Source organism: Ostrea edulis, chromosome 1, assembly GCF_947568905.1.
Source record: "Ostrea edulis chromosome 1, xbOstEdul1.1, whole genome shotgun sequence".
NCBI lineage: Eukaryota > Metazoa > Mollusca > Bivalvia > Ostreida > Ostreidae > Ostrea > Ostrea edulis.
Window position 1 is genome coordinate 35,499,202 of NC_079164.1, and position 19,449 is coordinate 35,518,650.

Below are 19,449 nucleotides of genomic sequence, written 5' to 3' on the forward strand. Positions count from 1 at the left end.
AAGCTCTTCGTGCAATTCGGCAGCACATAATACAAGCAAATCACAAGAACACACACATGAATACTAATATATATTTATTATTTAATTATCATAGGATACATTAATGAAATGCATAATGTAGTAACAATACTTAACGGAATTCAATGTATATGTATTTCATGTAAACATTATGATGACGCAATAGTGGATTTCTTCATACGGGTAATTTCAGCAGTCTCCCAGTATCGTAAAATCAGATAAAAGTATACTATTAACAGTAAAACAAGGCAGAGAGACGAGTGTAATATTATGCAAATATAAAGAGAAAGAGTATCATATACAATTGCAATGTAAAGCAGAGTTGTTCACATTTATACAGAACTCACATAATCACTAATGAATAGTTATACTGTAATGAAGTGCTTAGATATCAACTGAAAAATGACCATGCGAAAACAAAATGACTCTATGTATTGGCAGGATTATCGTTGATTGATGGCAAATGTCATATGTTCTTGCTGAAAACAGCGATGATGGCCATGACAACTAGTGTAATTGTATTACATATCACCATGGAGACGCCTTGTGTCCTACACTTCAGGGAGTCGAACCTGAAAAAGATGCGATTAAAATCACATTTATCACAAGTCATTTTAACTTTGTGTTTTGAAGTAGAGACATGAAAAAATAAGGCATTGAAAACAACGATTGCTTATAAACAATATTTCATATTTGTATACTGCATCGTGGGCTCTCCATTTGTTTCTTACGAAGAATTGAGTTGAAGAAAGTAAGGAGTGAGAGTCCCATACATATAAATATACCTTTTGAGAAGAGCACTGTCAAATACTGTTAAATATATATTCTAGCCATTTGGATATTAATATCTTAACATTTAAATTACTTTAAAAAATTCACTTCTCATACCCTATTTCACCCCAGCCCCAAAGTTATTTAAACACTTTTGTGTCACAATTTTATGCCATGTATACATTTTATCAAACATATACCCACAGGCAACAGCGCTCACCTAAGTGACATTGACCCTGCTGTTCCTCCGAAGATTTTAATAAGATTTTCTTTTTACCCTTTAAATTCCCGCAAAAACGTTTGACCCCCATATCATAATCCCATCCTAGCCCCTGGGGGTCATGATTTAACCAAATTCGAATCCACGTAACATAGCGATCCATAAATTTTCAAATAGAGACAGGCTACTGACAAATAAGTTGATGTTACAATACAAAGTTCTCAATAATCTCGTTTATAGTCAGCATTTTGCAAATTATATGGTCGTCAGCACTACAGTGGGGTGAGCACGAATATAGAACAGTTGAGCGATGTATCATGCAGTATCTATAATCCAGACTATCTCAGCAAATAACTAAATCGTTCCATAATTTTTTCCTTATACAAGTAGCTGCAGAAATTATATATTGTGCTTAATCTAGGAATTGCACATTTTTGCCATGCCTTCACTACAACGATCTATATTTTGGGTAGGAGAGACCTGACAGAAGCGCGGGAACAACGTTCTCAGAATCCTCTTCGATATATCCTAGTTATGTCTTCATTACGTATAACTGATTTTTTTAAAAATAAAATAATTCATACAACAATGCTCATCAACAAGTTTTTCTCTTACCAGGTAATTAGTAAACATGCATATTCAGAAGAAAGCAGCATTATTTCATCCATCAAATCTATTTTTAGAGCGCAGAGATAAAAGTAAAAAACAAATTTAAATCGGTAATTTTCCACCCCATTTTGAAATGTTCATATTACATCTCAGTATGATAAAGTTATCTTACATTAATAGGTGGGGAAGGATTGTAAGATGTGTTATATTCAAGACAATTCGTAAAATAAAAATCCTGGTAAATCAGCGGACAGCCATCTTAAATTGAACGCTGGCTAACCAAGGTTGACTACATCACCTCGTTAAAATTATTTTATCTAGTGCAAAAATGCAATTGAAATTAAAATATAATCAGGGGCAGATTACTCTACTTAACTAAAACAAATGTCCTCTCCCTTTAGATATTGCCAGGATTTAACATAAACTCACAGACTGAAAAGTCCCGCCATTTTCTTTTCGTATTCGATGTCTACAAGTGAACCTTGGAAGAAGTTGCGTCCGTCTTTAAAAGGATACTCGTAACCTTGGCGACATGCACATTCATAGGCACCTCTGGAGAACTTGTATCCGGCGATGGGGGAGCACTGAAAAACACATAGACTTGATATTTCATTGAATTTCATAAATCTCCAACGAGTCAAATTTTAAAACTTTGTCATGAACATCTCCTTTTACAAATATGTGCAATTACGGCAAACGACAATTAAACCTCCAAGTACAACGTCTCTCGTGGCATTTCTATTTCTGAAAAGGTTTTTTTTTTAAATTTATATGCATGTCTCGTTACAGAAGGACGTAATAAAGATGTAGATGGACCCTATATGTTCATACAAAATATTATTTGCCAAAACAAATTGTAAAATTTTGAAAGGCAAAATTGTAAAATGATACTAAAATAAGAGTTCATGATTATGGTGTTAACGACTTTTTGAGATTTGTTGAATTTTTCAGTGGTCACTTTGTTTTAATTTTTAATATAATAATAAGATCTTTATTTATCCAGGATTACATATTTAGCGATAACACTAGTTTCCAATATGGTCCTGCATATACATGCACATACATACAGACAGATATTAGTCACATAAACACAGAAGTAGAGTATCTATAGATTTACTTAAGATGTAATTATGAATGTAAGATCAATAGGTATAAATGAAGCTAAAATGTCTGGTTATAATTTCTCTTAAAACACATTACACTTGTTGAGTTTCGTATAGTTTCCTCAAAGCTTTTCACATATTGCGACCTGAAATGCTGAAAGATCTTCTATAATATTCAGATTTTGTCCTGGGTACATACAATACATTTGAATTAGAATTTCTGGTTTGCCTCTGACTAATTTCTGATACAATATGTAGAATGTGGAAAAAGCAAAGTATTAAAAATCTTTAATAGCGCATTATTTGACATAAAATATTTTATTCTTCTTAAAATGTCAATTCTCTTGAAATCTTGTTCATAAGTGTTTCTATACGACTTTTCCAGGACAAAGTTTCATCAATAATGACACCAAGTAATTTTGACTCCTGAACACATTCTATGACATGGTTATTTACCAATAAATTTAATTTTTGACACTTTGATAATTTTGTTGCAGATCCAACAAGCATACTTTGAGTTTTAGACAGATTTAAGCTTAATTCATTTTTCCTTCATCCAAATCATACAGCGCTGAATATCTTAACACATCTTCGACTCAATGTTTTCCACTGACTTATCTGTCACATCTTGTGAAGAATCATCTGCACTGAAATGTTCAAAGAATGTTAGCAGTGAAAACATCTAGGTATAGTAAGTACCTAAAGAGATAACAAATTCTTTTATACTTCCTATGAAACACTGGTTTAATCATAGAAATAGAACGATAAATGATCTGGATTCGGAACGTTCATTGAAACCAATAAATACCTCAGACGTATTCATAATTGCCCTATGGTCGATCAGCCAACATTAGAAATTGTCCTCTAAGTACATCAATAGATTTTATCAAGTATTGCATAACCAGAAATATGGATCGTTGACCTTCACTAGTGTGTTTTCTCTGGCAATGGCAAGTACCTTGTGCCCTTCCTTCGGGCAAAGATTAATGACGATAGATAAATAGAACGAGATTTTTCACTACTGCTGTCATGGTTGATATTCATGGTGAATGTCCAGTCTTTCTATATCAGTCGAAGATGACTGCAGTTGTATGATACTGTATATATTGCCTAATTTTGATAAATAAATTTTTGTTTATCAATTTCCGTTTTTTCGATTTAACTTTTGAATAAATTCAGATGTCTGGTAGTGACACCTAGTGGTGCATACTTTTGACTCAGTGTTTGGGTCGGCCGGGCACCGTCACCTGTGGTGATTTTGAAGATTTACCGAACAACAAAGGCTGAGATTTAAAAAAATAAACAAACAAAAAAACAGGAGGCCCATATCGCTCAGCTGAGTCACATTGGCCCTGCCGTTCTTCACCTGTTGTGATTTATATATATATATATATATATATATATATATATATATATATATAAAACACGTAAAAGATCTATCTTAAATATTTCTGGAGATATTGATTATGTAAGATTTTTATTAGAATTAGGTCAAACTTCCATGTCAAAGTCACAAGGTCAAATACCAAAATATAACAAGGTCTTGTCATAAAGAATCTACATGTATATGCATAATATGACAACCCTACCTTAAATAGTTCAGGATATATTGAATAGGTCAGGGTTTTTTAAAAAGTAGGTCAAACTCCAAGGTCAAATGTTCAAACACCATTGTGTCACAACGTCTTCCCATAAAGAATCTATATACAAAATAAGAAAACCCTACCTAAAATGGTTCTGAATATATTTGATAGGCCATGTTTTCTTAAAGGTACATGTAGGTCAAACTCCAAGTACAAAGTCAAAAGACATGATATGAAATGAAAGGCTTTGTCATAAGAAATTCATATACAAGATATGAAAGACCGAACATATTGACTAGGCCCGATAGATATTTACTTAAAGAACGTCAAACTTTCAGGTATATGTCACAAAATCACACACCATTGCATCACAGGAAAGGTCTTGCTTAAAGAATATACGTAAAATATGAAAGACCTTACTTAAATAGTTAATGAGATACTTTTAAATATTCTTCCTATATATATCAGCATATAAAAATTTGATCCCCTATCGTTATCCCACTCTACCCCCGGGGGACATGGTTTTGATAAATTTGAATCTGCATTATGTCAGAAAAAACTGGCGTGTGAATTTCAACTTTTCTGACCCAGTGGTTCTTGAGAAGATTTTAAAATAACCTCAACCTATTTCTGCATTTTCGTGATTATATCCCCTTTGAAAGGGAACATGGTCCTTTATTTGAACAAACATAAATTCTCCCTATCCAAGGTTGATTTTTACCAAGTTTGATTGTCATTGGTCCAGTGGTTCTAGAGAAGAAGATGAAAATGTCAAAGGTTTACAAATAGACGGACGGATAGACATACAACTGACAAAAGGTGATCAGAATAGCACACTTGAGTCTTCACCTCAGGTGAACTAAAAATAACGTTTCCATTTTGAAAAAAACAGGTGTTACAAAGAACAGTTTTTAAAAATTCTTTTCTCAACAAAAATAAAGACTGAACTGACTTTAATTAACTGTACGCAGGATGAAACCAAAATCAAATAATCAGTGAACTAATCAGTATAATTAAGCATTGACGGGGCGTGATAAGAATTTCGTACTTGCGGGTGTATATGCATTACAATTATGGTAATTCTCAAAGTCAGGGGACTAAGTATGAATATTTCTAAAAATTATTAGTGCCAGGACATGAACAAACTCAGTGACTTCACCATGTGATGAATGAATAACTTCCCGTAGCATTGATATGTCTGTTTTATACTTCCAGTGCACCGTCTACTTCCTGTAGCATCACTATCATTAGTAGTCAATATTTCCATAGTTTTCTCTTGAAGTTGTATTTCTTCTCTCTCTCTCTCTCTCTCTCTCTCTCTCTCTTTGATTTATTAAGTTTTTTTTATGATATTCATATTAGTCCCCAGATTTTTTCTTTCCACTTCAACACTATATTCCTAACCCAGTATAATTCATTCCTTTATTTGATTAGAGTTCATCGCTAGTATTTAAACGTCATCTTTTTATAAGACCTACTGTTTGAGATGGGTAGTGACACCTGGTGGTACGTCTGGGATGGGTAGTGACACCTGACGGTGTTTTGAAGACTATTGAGGATGGTAGTGACACCTAGTGGTGTTTTTCCAAACCTTGCTGCTTGAGATGGGTAGTGACACCTGGCGGTTTTTAAAGGATTTACTGTTTAGGATGGGTAGTGAAACCTGGCGGTGTTTTTAAAGACTTGTTTTTGGGATGGGTAGCGAAACCTGGCGGTGCTTTTAAAGAATTGCTTTTGGGATGGGTAGTAATACCTGGCGTTGTTTATAAGACTTACTGTTTGGGATGGGTAGTGACACCTAGCGGTGTTTTAAGACTTACTGTTTGGGATGGGTAGTGACACCTGGCGGTGTTTTTGAAAGCGTTTTGGATGCTGAAGGACTGGTAACACTGGTTGATCTCCAGTTCCTCTAATGGAATGTCAACGGTAACTACACCCCTGCAGAAAATTAAAATACCTTCATTACACTGTTCAAAATAAAATTACATAGTAATTGATTTACAAATAAATATTCAAAATGTTTAAAAAGACCTAGAATCTCCAAAAGTCATCATTGACCGAAATCTAATCATGGCGGATTATCTACAGTCTCTACTGCTTAATTTCTTATTCAAGTGATGCAGACTCAAATGACATTACAATGCAACCACACCTACTCATCACCGAGGCACAGAGAAAATACCGGCACATGACAGTGTTACCAGAATAGAATGTATGCTTGTATCGTTAAATTGAATAGTGTGTTATTAATTGCAGCATTCATTTCCAAAGTATACACAGATTATACCTTTCAATTATTAAAGCTTTTAAAAACCAAGAAACCCATATGCCACATCGTTCACCTGAGATACTATAGCTTAGCTGTTGTTCAGTTGTTGTTTTTTTTTAAATCTTTACTCTCAAATAACTTTTGACTCCATATTGTGGCCCAAACATAGCTCTAAATGGTCTAGACTTAACCGAACTTGAATTCACACAACAAGGGGATGCATTGATTTCCTTTATATATCTATTTAAAACTTTTTATACCCTACTGTAGCCCGGCCATGCCTCTGGACCTGTGATGTAGATGAACTTGAATTTGAACTACCTGTAGATGACTAATCATGCCCCTGTTATTGTTGAAACGAACCCACATTTGGTATATCTAGCGGTCCGTGTTTGCCCAACTCTTTACTTTGTATTCCTTGTGGGAGTTATGAGATTGATCATTTTTCGTTATCTTCGTTTTTCATGAAGATTTTTAAAGATGTTTCCCTATATAATTTTACTTTAAACTTTGATATATATCCTATTGTGGTCCCCACCTACCCCTGGAGGTCATGATTTTAATAAAATTGAATATGTACGACCAGAGGATGTTTGCATACTAATATGGCTAATCATGGCCCCGCTGTTTTTAAGAAAAAATGCCCTATGTATTGCTATGTTAATACTTTATCCCCTATTGTGGTCCCATCCTTCTTCCGAGGACTACAAATTCAACAAACTTCAATCTGAACTACATGGGGATGCTTGCATATCATCATGACTAATCAAAGTCCTGTTGTTCTTGGAAAGTTTTTTCCTATACATCTGCATGTAAAAGTTTGATCCCAAAATGTGGCCCCAACCTACCCACTGGGGCCATGATTTGAACTTTGTATCTAATTTATATCAGGAAGTTGTCATGTAAATTTTCTGGCCTTGTGATTTTTTTTAGAACTGTTTTAAGTGACCCCACTCTATGTCTGCCTTTTCTTGATTATCTCCCCATTTGGAGGAAGCATGGCCTTTCATTTGAACAAAATTGAATTCCCTTGAACACGAATTGTGCTCCTTTGTTAGCTGATCTATTTTTATATTCTTCTGAAACATAGTTTATTCAAAAATTTCTACTTGAGAAGATAAAAATCTATTGCTGTGGCCTTCAACTCGTCATTTAGATATATTGACGACGTTTTATCTATTAACAATGATCATTTTCATTCATATGTCGATTCGATATATCCCTGTGAACTATACATAAAAGACACCACAGAGTCCTACACGTCCGCTTCGTACTTACATATTTTATTGAAAATGAATATTAACGGCAAACTAATAACTCAACTTTATGACAAACGGGATGATTTTAGCTTTTCCACCGTCAACTTCCCATATTTATGTAGCAATATTCCATTATTGCCTGCATATGGTGTTTATATCTTTCAACCGATTCGATACACAAGAGCTTGTTCTGCGTATGATCAGTATCTAAATCGAGGTAAACTAGTGACAAACGAGTTGATGTTAGATGGGTTTCAACAGTCTAGTTTACAGTTAGCATTTCGCAAATTCTATGGTTATATGGTCGTATAATGATGTACTTTGCCAATACAACCTATCATTGGGTCAAATGCTATCTGACGTGCTTCATACCTATTGTTAGTCGATTCTTGGAACATTGATTTTGACTACGGATTACTCCGTTAACCTGATCAAGATATAGGAATCACGGTGGGTATGATCGGCCGACGGGGGATTCTTACTCCTCCAAGGCACCTGATCCCACCTCTGGAATGACTAGGGCTCCGTGTTTGCCCATCTCTTTAATATGTATTCTTCATTGGAGTTATGCGATTGATCACTGTTCGTTATTTTCACTTTTCATCCAAGGATGATTAGTGTCAAGGTTGAATGATATAGTCCCAATTGTTCTTAAGAAATTTTTTTTTAAATGCTACTAAATTTTATCAATTGTCAATTATCTACACTTTAAAAAGGGCGTGACACTTCATTGGATCAAACTTGAATTACCTTCGATATGCTTTGTGAAATTAGCCCTGTGGTTTTAGAGAAGTCGAAAATGTTAAAAGCCCACAGACGGACGCCAGACATAAGATGATCAAAGACGTTCATTTCAACTTTAAGCACAGGCGAATTACATACACTGTAGTTTCACCTGATTGTTTTAAGCCTACGTTTACCACAAAAATTCAAACGCCCGTACGTTTTGACAACTATGAGTAACCTAGAAACAAGAGAGGTGGAATCATTTATTCGTTAATTCTTTGTGATTTCAGCTGATCTTGTCGAGGATATACCAACAACTTACTTAAATTTCAGTTTGGTCCTAAGTCTATCCAAACCAATGAACGGAACAGCATACGTAATTACCCAGGCGTCCACACGACCGTCACATCGGAAGTAAGGCTGAGTCCATATTCCGTGTGTTACACTAGGCGCTTTGTATCCCATTGGGTAGTATTCAAAGTTCACCGAACTCGATCCTTTAATATCAGAGCGTACCTGTCAATTTAAGAATATTTCAATTTACAAGAGTGATAAAATGAACGAGCAAATGATATTTCTTAAAGAAAAAGACGACAAAATCAAATTCATTTTGAATTTTACATCAATCACAAAGATATGGTTCTATGTATATTATGAATATAAGTCCTATAATAAATTATCAATCACATGTTGTGTATGATAGTATGGCACAAATTTTATGAAGGAATTTCTTTCCACTTTGGGCTACTGTTGACATGACTTGTATTATTTCCAAATGAAAACGTGGACATTAATGTCTGAATGGTAAACATAATTCATACTAAATATGGTCAATCCTAACTTGTAAACCAACATGTCTTATTTTGCCTCAGATTCCTACTAAGCCATTGTTTTGTTATTTTATGTCAAGCATACATGTATTTCTTAAGTGGACTCAGCTAGTGTACGCCTCATATATACTCGTTCTACAGCTGTGAAACAGGGTCAGTTGATTTTGACTGACCGACATAAAATCATATACTAGGATATCAATTCTATGAGTTGACTTTGAGGGAATTTGAGATGAAAATCGACGAAGTCAGCCATTTTGGAGTTCACGCTGTAATGTACCCTGTTGATATTTAGTGTAGGTATGTGATTTCAATATTTATAATTTCTTGTGATGTTAAATGTCTTCATATCGGTAACATTTTGTTTAAGGTTAATCTCTCGAAATCGTGTAATAAACAGTACGTGTTGATTTCCTGGATACCTTTGCCTTCATCCTGTACTTCTTAACGCCTGCAGTGTTCGTCTGCCAACGCTGGCGGATTCTAACGTACCAATCTTCATCAATGTATCTTTTCTTGAATCCTCCCATGTCAATGGCGTACACGCTCTTGTCCCGCTTCCAAGCAAAAGGACCGAAGAACTCCCTCGACTTTCCATCCCAGTCCTCAAACACGTGGGGTTCGAAGTATATACCGCTGGACAGCACCTTGTAATCCGCCATAACGTTTGCTAGCACCTCCCCAAACATCAATTCGTTGTGAATTCTGTTCCCACCTTTAAGGTAGCCAAAATTTTCACCTGGCATTACATTCTGAAACCAGATGCTAAGAAGGTGAGAAATTCGGAGAGCAAAGCGGGCCTGGGTGTCGAACTGCTTTTCTACCCCGTATCCAACATCCCCAGGCAGGAGCATAGCTCGATTAGAAAACGTTTTACAGTTATCTCTGTTTATCTTCTTGATCGTTTGGAAAATTCCCTGCATTCTGTCGAAATTCATCTGGTCAAACTGAGCCTCTCGCCTCTTTCTCTTCCTCTTTTGTTTCTTTATCAGAGGCTTTCGTTTGAAATCTTGATCGATGTAATCTTTTTTTACAATTTCGCGTTTAATGGGGCGAGGTTGCTGAGTTTTTCTCACAGCCTCTCTTCGAACTGGACCATAGAATTGGCTAGCATTGACTGACCGGAGTTGGCGTCCATTGAAGCGATCCGTTAGAAACGGATCGGATCCAGAATCTCTTTCTACTTTTACATTAAGGGCGCTTGTGTCCACAACCGGAAGCACCCGGAGATCTGCGTAATGATAATGACATATATAATAATATATGTGGCAATGATAATGTTAATAAGACTTGATCATAGGTAAGGGAATCCTATAGCCAAAACATCTTCAATAAGAAAAGCTTTGATTATGATAATTGAAAACGTTACCCTCTTCGTTTGATTCAACATGACTACTTAGCTAAAACAATATTGCTGCCGTAAATCGACTTACATCCTGTCGGTCGGCATTTGTAACCAACAGAAATTTCAAATTCTGTAGCTTTCTCCAAATCTCCGCCTTTCCAGGGAGGTCCGACTCTTGGGGGATAGCTGTACCCCGAGTTACATATGCAGGTATACGCCCCTCGCTTAAAGCCCTTTCCAGAAACATGTTTACACTGCAAGAAAACAACTTTTGATATGATTAACACTACATTAATTATGTGACATATTCATGCTTTCGTGGTCGTAAAATAATACGTTGCCAAGGTTTGGTTTTTTTTGGGGGGGGAGGGGGTTGGTTGGTTGGTTGGTTGTTGTTGTTATCAAATGTTTCACCTTTCTTACACATATGGTTATCTCTCAACTACGTATTATATATTGAATATCTGACTTCAATGGTCTTAATTTTACGCGCACCAGAGTGATCTTGGTTTACACTCACCTGCGTTGTCTTAGTTTTACACTTGCTGACTCCCGACAAGAAACTTGGACCAGGGTTCCCGATACTGACTGGACAAGCGTTAAAGTCGACCTCCAGAAAGTCGATATCCATTACGGCAACGCCGACAAATCTGCAGAGGGAACGATTGACTATGAAATCTTTTTATCTTTCAAAGTGATGAGATTTTTCAAACAGTGCATACTAATATATCTGTTTGGCAGTAGAAACTTTGTTTAATTTTCTAACAGAAAGATCGGGAAACAAAGGGTAGCTGTCAGGGAAGTGGTCCTGACTAAGCCATCAAAGTTACACAAGAGCTCGTTACAGGAAAGACAAAACCTTAGGAAAAGTATAAAATTTCTTACTTTGGTCGTCTGAGGTGGGTCCAGTTAGAATATCTCGGCATAAAGTCCACGATGGGTGCGACGGCGCTTACAATCCATTTGTTGGACATTTTGCAGTCAAAGTAAGCATCGGTAAAACGTACAGGCATGTACATATCGTCTGTGTCACCAATACCGGGAGAATTCGGACCAAAAAACGGGGTGGTCTGAAACTCGTCATGTAGCCAGCGCCCCGTTCCATTGGCATATTTCACATTCACAGCGTAAGTAAATTTTTGCACTGAGTCCATTGTAGGTTCATTATCCGGAAGCCAAAAGCTGTACCAAGGGGCCATTTTATAACCGTTGTCTGTGTAGTTCCCTATAGCCCCGATATCCTGCACTAACGTTGTTCTTTCAGTAGGTTCTCGGAGAATAACTCCCATATCGAATGTATCGTCAAATCTAAAAGATCGAACACCGAACAACGGGAGTGTCTTATTGAAGTCAAAGTTTGTCATCCAGTTAGGATAATAGTTGTGGTTGTCAAACATGAGAGCTGACGCGTTGAAGATCTCCTTGTTAGCGTTGGTATCCGCCGTTACAGACACGTAGTTATAAAACCACCCTGGCTGATACTGGAAGTCTGTCTGAGTTTTGTTTAACTTTTGAAATATGTAGCTGTAAAAGTAAGCCCTGTTTAGTGCCATATTATGCATATGAACGAGAGCTGTTCGGTTTTTGTACCAGATTTTGTTCAAAAGTTGGTTAGCTCTCGGAATCTGAGATACACTGTCTTTTGGTAAGGTCATCGCCTGTTGTGTTTTTGCTTTACAGTCTGTCGATTTTTGTATAGCTACCATAAGTCCGTCTATTTTACCATAATTATCCTTGGGTACCCAGTCAAATATACTCTTGTCACAAAGTGTGACTGTCGTCATCACAATGATAACCAAACACACTATTCGTTCCGGCCTTTGCTCCATGGTGGGAATTTTTCTGGCTCCCCTGTGAAAATCAGAAGAATTTAAAAAGTATTAATATACTTTGGGTTTAATGAATCTAGGAGGGGCGGGTCTAAACATGAGAACTGCGAGTGATAGCTTGGTAGCAATGTTCCCGATGGATTTTGAAAGAAATATATGAAATGCGTACTGAGGCATTCTAGAGTGTACGTCATCCTATTTGTTCAGATTTAGATTAGGGACTACGTCACAAGTACGACATCAGACGACAATGTTATATTTGAAATAAACAAGGACTTTTGATTCATATAGTTGTATGAAAACTTTGTTCCCCAAGTATGATATCAGACGAAAATGTTATATTGTTATAAAAGATAGACGGACGACTTCCTTCCCCTGTTTAGTTAGAATATTTGATAAGCTTGTCACTTTTCCCCTTCAACTCCATCCTTTGGAAATACTTCGCTGTGCTTTATCAATTTTTTAAGAACTTAGTTTAGCCCCAAAATTAGAAAATGAACCCTTGGTATTTTGTATAAAATCGAACATCTGATTTAGTCCCATGACAAAAGATGGTATATTCATTTAGTCTTCGTCTTCATAAAAAAGCAAATAGGGAGAGTGGAAGGGTTTTTGTTGGATCTTTATAGAAAAGCAAACTGGGAGAGGGGAGGGGTTTGGTTGGATCTTTAGTGTGGTTACACACATCTTTAAATGGAGACTTTTCAAAATTTATAGAATGCTTCAAACTTTATGGCTTTTTCGTTATGATCAGGTTTTATTTCTTGTATACAATCGTTCAATACTTCAAAAGAAATACCAAAAATATCCCGTCCTTAGAGTTCACAGCGCAGTATGACATTTTGAATTTTAACCTCTTCATTTCAATATTTGTTCGTATTTTCGATGAATCTGCCTGATAAGGCTATTCATTTCAACACGCACTGAAATAGAAATTGGACACGGCACGGTCTGTAGCGATGCAATTATTGGCTTTTTAATGTGGAATTCCAAGCGCCAGCACTTATTGAGAACGTATTCAGTAGCTATCTTGTTTAGATGGCAAATTTTAGTCCAGGATGCATACATTTGACAAGATCGTTGATGTTATATGCTAAGTTTGTTTTATTGAGTGGATAACCCCATCACTGTCCTCCCCATCTGTGCATGGTTTGGTCAGTAGAACCTCTTGTTAGAAGTTTATTTTTATCATTATCATCATCATTATTGTTATTGTTATTATATTATTGTAAACAATCTTAGGACAATTGTGAACTTAAAATTTTATTCCTGTTACCCCATCACCACTTTGAAAACAATTCTACGTACATTTGAATTGCATCAGACAAGGGTGTAAAACTAGAACTATTTGTTTTATCATCTTCCAGAGTTTTATATAATATATTACTATGTATTGAACGTCACGTCTGTTCGTGCCGCACAAAATCTGGTCACTTGGATTTTTCGTGTAATTTTAGTATCATTTCTCATGGACAAATTGATTCTATTCACACAATAAACTGTTCCAATGGTGTTCTAACAGTACAAACATACTGACACGATGAACTGTCCCAATGGTGTTCTAACAGAACAAACATACTGACACGATGAACTGTCCCAATGGTGTTCTAACAGTACAAACATACTGACACAATCAACTGTTCCAATGGTGTTCTAACAGTACAAACATACTGACACGATGAACTGTCCCGATGGTGTTCTAACAGTACAAACATACTGACACGATGAACTGTCCCAATGGTGTTCTAACAGTACAAACATACTGACACGATGAACTGTTGCAATGGTGTTCTAACAGAACAAACATACTGACACGATGAACTGTTGCAATGGTGTTCTAACAGAACAAACATACTGACACGATGAACTGTCTAAATGGTGTACTAACAAAACTAACATATTGACAGGATACCCTATATGGTGTTCGAAAAAAGAAAGATTGAACGCGTTGTGACTGCATCACAGATACGGTAATTCTCAAAAGCCATCCCAAAAAGTCCTCCTATCCCCTTGAAGATTAAGATCCATTAGACTAAAAGTCCACAACAAAAAATACACCCAAAATTATTTTTCCCTGAAGATCCATTAGACCAGATATAAATATTGAATAATAAAAATTCCTTTCCGTTCGGCTTTTCAGGAATACTCCGTCAGTATTATGAACTGCAAAGGATGGTTGGGGGAGGGGGTATCGAATTAGATCTATCGCAAGCGAATCATTTTTTATTACTTGAAATTCTAATAATGACCAAAAAAATTAAATAAAAAATCAAGCTCTCAAATTATGATAAAGCCAAAAGTACTTAAGATATCATTGATTTAAAACATGTAAGTGTGTGCAACATTGTGGAAAAGGTGATGATCCAAGAAATAGTAGGGGTGTATACTCCCTCTAGGTTTGCCTGTGTAATATTTAGGGGTTTACCTCTCTCTAAGTTTGCCTGTGTATTATATAGGGTTGTACCTCTCTCTAAGTTTACCTGTGTGTTTTAGGGATGTACACTCTCTTTATATTCATCTGTGTGTTATTTAGAGGTACACACACTCTCTATGTTCGCCTGTGTGTTATTTAGTAGTACAAGATCACTACGTTTACCGGTGTATTATTTAGGGATGTATCTATCTCTAAGTTTACCTTTATTTAGGGATGTACCTTTCTTTAAGTTTACCTTTATTTAGTGGTGTACCTCTCTCTAAGTTTATCTTTATTTAGGGATGTACCTCTCTCTCAGTTTACCTTTATTTAGGGGTGTACCTCTCTCTAAGTTTACCTTTATTTAGGGGTGTACCTTTCTTTAGATTCACCTGTGTGTTATCTATAGGGGTGTGCACTCCCTCTAAGTTCGCCCGTGTATACATGTTGTTTATATGTGGGGTGGGGTGATAATTGATTAATCATAAGAAAACTTGGTTAGTTAGAATACAAATATAAGGTAATTGTCTGGTATTCCGGTATTCAGAGTACATTGAGTTGAACGATCGGCTAGAGCACGTGTTTAAAATTCTTCCAAAACCGCCTGGGGTTAGTTATCTAGTGTAACCTTACTTCTAAAAACGTTTATATTTTGAAACTACATATTTTCCTCTTTTTTATTTCAATTATACATACATACATACATACATACATACATACATACATACATACATACATATATATATATATATATATATATATATATATAAAGCACTAGATTTCATTTATATGTTACATATGTCTCTGTAATTTAAAAGAATAGTTGTCGAATTCATTTTTTAAAAATATCTTTTTGTATACATCATCAGAGTGATCGTAGTACTATCATTCTCACTCAACCCCTCCCCACCCCCACCCCCTCTCATGCAATGGCTGAAAATTAGATATTCAATGTTATTTCGCCCCATTTTGGGAGCAGGAACGAAATAAACAGTACGCACACAAACCCTTTGGCTTGGACAAATAGTTCAACCGCTAGTGTTTGTTTGTTTGTTTGTTTATTTCGGTTTTTAGGGGGTGTTTACATCTGAATAAACACTGCTCTGTAAATTGATACCCATTTTTCATTAAAGAACACTCTCGGTCAAGATTTTTTTCCAAAATATTCTATGAATAGTTTTCAGGGATCCAATGTATATTATCGTGTTGAAGTAAACCATTTACGCCTTTATCATACGTTTAGAATGTAGCCATACTCAGGTATGTTGAATATATTTCTAAACTGATTTGGTAAGTTAAAAGGTTTTATTAACATAGCAGAGCATGGATGGTAAATTTGCACTATTCAAAGTATTGAAAAGGGGTGTTAAAAAGCAATAATGCGAATATGAAGTACTTTAGTATTGAAATTTTGTTCGCAAAGGTTGCCTTTTCTCTCTCTCTCCCCCCCCCCCCTTTCCATTTAACAAAATGTCCGCTTTTTCGGATTTTGAAAGTGTTGCCCATATTTTGAATGCACATTTGTTGACCCCCGTCGTTACTTTTTTCATTTGTTGACCCCCGTCATTATTTTTTGAATCAGTGTTCATTTGTTGGCCCCCGTCGTTATTTTTTTCATTTGTTGACCCCCGTCGTTATTTTTTGAATCAGCGTTCATTTGTTGGCCCCCGTCGTTATTTTTTTAATCAGTGTTCATTTGTTGGCCCCCGTCGTTATTTTTTGAATCAGCGTTCATTTGTTGATCCCCGTCGTTATATTAAAGCTGTTGTTGAACCCCATTTGCGACCTCAACGCTATGACATAACATCCAGGCCAAGCCGCCCCGAGCTACTGCATACAATGAAAGATCAAACCTGGGTAAACTCAGCCTGCTCTTTAATGGACACTGTTTCACGCTTTATTGTTCGGAACTGGCCAGCGCCTGACCCTAGTCACGGACTTGTCAATACCGCTCAATATTGAATGAGATACTTAAAATGTCTCCCTTTTTCGACAAATCAAATGTTGTTATACTGATTAAATCAATAAAATGTAACACTATGAAGTTCAATCTTTCTTTTTAGAAAGAATATTTGTATGTTTTGCGAACATGTATATCTTTGAATCGTGCTGGTGTTGTATTTCGTAAATAATCACGTACACATTTGTTATCTAATCCAATGGAAATATGTACGACCACAAAAACAACAATTATAATCAACAAGTAAAAAACAAAGTAAGAAAAAAAGAAGATTTTCCCCCTTTTGAAACATATCAGTGCATGTGCGCGTGTTCATTACCAAACAATACAATTAGAGACTCTGTTTAACCTTGAAGTAGCTAATTTTATCACCGTTTTGTTTCATGTTTCCTCAAACATCTCTTTTTCAGACTTAAATCTAAAGTTTGACGCCGTGATTCAAATTTCAAAAAATAACGAAATTCAATTTACATGTGCTACCATTGGAGGGATTGTATTTCAACACAGTAAACAACAAATATCGGGTTTGTGGAATTTATTTTTATATTAATAAAAAAATATTATAATCGTAAATACGTAATGAAGACGCATCTGAAATACCAAAGTTCTTCTTATTAAGTTTTTGGGCTAACTTATTGTATATTTATTTACTACAATTAATTGATGTTGAGAATTTTGTTTGAATAAAAAAGAATCAGTGCCGCCTGTTACCAACATTTACATATTAACAACAACAATTCCGATATGCTGAGGATTTTAATCTATCTTCTATGGAACTTTTCCCCTCTATCATCAGTTTGAAATGATAGAAATTCGTAAACATTGAATAAGTTAAAACATTAAATTCTAGATCTGTTTTTGAGCTGTAGGATTATAATCCTCTTACATAGGAATTATAGCTTACCTTTCGTTTTTATTGAGTCATTTCCCTGTCAAAGTTAAAACAAAAATTTCTGGTACATCCAAGAATTAAAAACACAATTTGAATTTAATTTCCCAATATTATTATTTTCCCCCTCAAATATCCAGGATCCGAATCAGACTGGAAGTGAGAGAATTGCGGGTAGACGGCCTTGAAACGGTGAGGCTTCACACTCCAATAGTCCCAGGCTCTATTGTAAAATATACGCTGTGTAGACCACATGCTATCACCATTTTAAGATTTAAACTTCCACACTTGGATATAGATTTCACGGTTAATGGAGGGTGAAGTCTGTCATTATGACTGGATTTTTTAAGAGATTTTTTTATAGCATGAAATTTGTTGATTTCATGAAATTGATTCAGTTTTTATTTTAGATTTTGTCTTTCTTGCTTTTCTTTTTATTTATCTGATTTTTGGGTGGGCTTTTTTTTTTTGGACACCTGATCGAGTAAAAATTAAAATGATCAGATTTTATTTCCTGAGCTAACAGAATGGACTATGTGTACTTCATTTTGACTGCCATCACCAATTTAAGGACAATTCTAAGATCTAACATTAAAAATATACATGTATGTGGCGATCTAGTGTGCTGAAGTGGAACAGTGCTGGTGCCATCAACTGCAAAAACTTGTATACTTTCTCTTCAAATTATACGCGAGTTTTGGTTTATTTCTTTGTTATTGTTTGTTTGTTTGTTTTGATTGGAGTTAGGGGATGGGGGTGTTTTGATTAATTAAACTGCGTTTGGGTTTCAAAAGATCTTTTTGAGTACTGGTCAGTGTTTTGTGAAATGTGCATGTCGTTCACAATGCTTTTATTCTCATTAGCTTGTGTGAAAGGGAGCGATTTATGAAGAGAGGTTAATTAATAAAGACATGTATATAATTAATAAAGACATGTATATAATTAATAAAGACATGTATATAATTAAACACGATGTAAGAATTAGCGATTGGAACTAAATTTGAATGCAATACCAGAAATTATCTATTCTCGCGGGAGTTTTCTGACTTTTCATTTGTTCTGATTGTCTTTCGTATTCCGCTCTTTGGTTCTTTCAGGTCGTCCACACTGCCATTTATCGCAGACTTTTGAAGGATCCGGTATATTGATTCCTTGTTTGCGGTGTTGTAGTGTAAACTTTTCCCCTCCATCCCCGGGAAAATGGACCCAGATTATATTTTCCTTTGTAAAAATGGACCCAGCGTAGAATTTCCAAAAGGGAGAATGAACCCACGCTTATCTTTCGCCATAGGAAAAAAAAGGCGCCTCAATATTGAATTTCCCCCAAAATTACAGCACGCTTTTCCACCTTCTTCCATTTGTAGCTCCGTTTCCGGTTCTTAACCAGAATGTACAAAACAACATTAAATACAATCAAATTAAAATTAGCGTACCGATAATAGATGAGCGAATCAAAGGATCTAATTTTAATTAGATTGCATTAAATAGTATGTTAAAATTCATTTTATACAATTAGGTCTTTGTCAACTTGTTCAATAAATATATTAAGTTGAGAATAAGTTGAGAATGTCTTATATATATTTCTAATCTAAATGATCGATTTGCTAGTCAAATACGTAAAGGAA

The 19,449-nt window shown here is 35.5% G+C and overlaps 1 protein-coding gene across 2 annotated transcripts; it reads right to left on the reverse strand.

Moving 5' to 3' along the window:
• Positions 1 to 57: 57 nt before the first annotated feature.
• LOC130046397 (uncharacterized) lies at positions 58 to 18,056 on the reverse strand. 2 transcript variants are annotated; one of them, XM_048889393.2, is made up of 9 exons: positions 17,840 to 18,056; positions 11,619 to 12,584; positions 11,254 to 11,383; positions 10,822 to 10,987; positions 9,811 to 10,619; positions 8,881 to 9,074; positions 6,125 to 6,242; positions 2,048 to 2,202; positions 58 to 590 (listed from the first exon to the last, which is right to left on the reverse strand). In XM_048889393.2, exons 2-9 carry the CDS (start codon positions 12,560 to 12,562, stop codon positions 485 to 487), a joined length of 2,622 nt encoding a protein of 873 aa, XP_048745350.2. In that variant the 5' UTR covers positions 12,563 to 12,584; positions 17,840 to 18,056; the 3' UTR covers positions 58 to 484. The 2 variants fall into 2 exon arrangements, with proteins under 2 accessions (XP_048745350.2, XP_048745377.2); XM_048889420.2 differs by lacking the exon at positions 58 to 590 and having other exon boundaries at positions 2,067 to 3,368; positions 17,840 to 18,037.
• Positions 18,057 to 19,449: the final 1,393 nt, after the last annotated feature.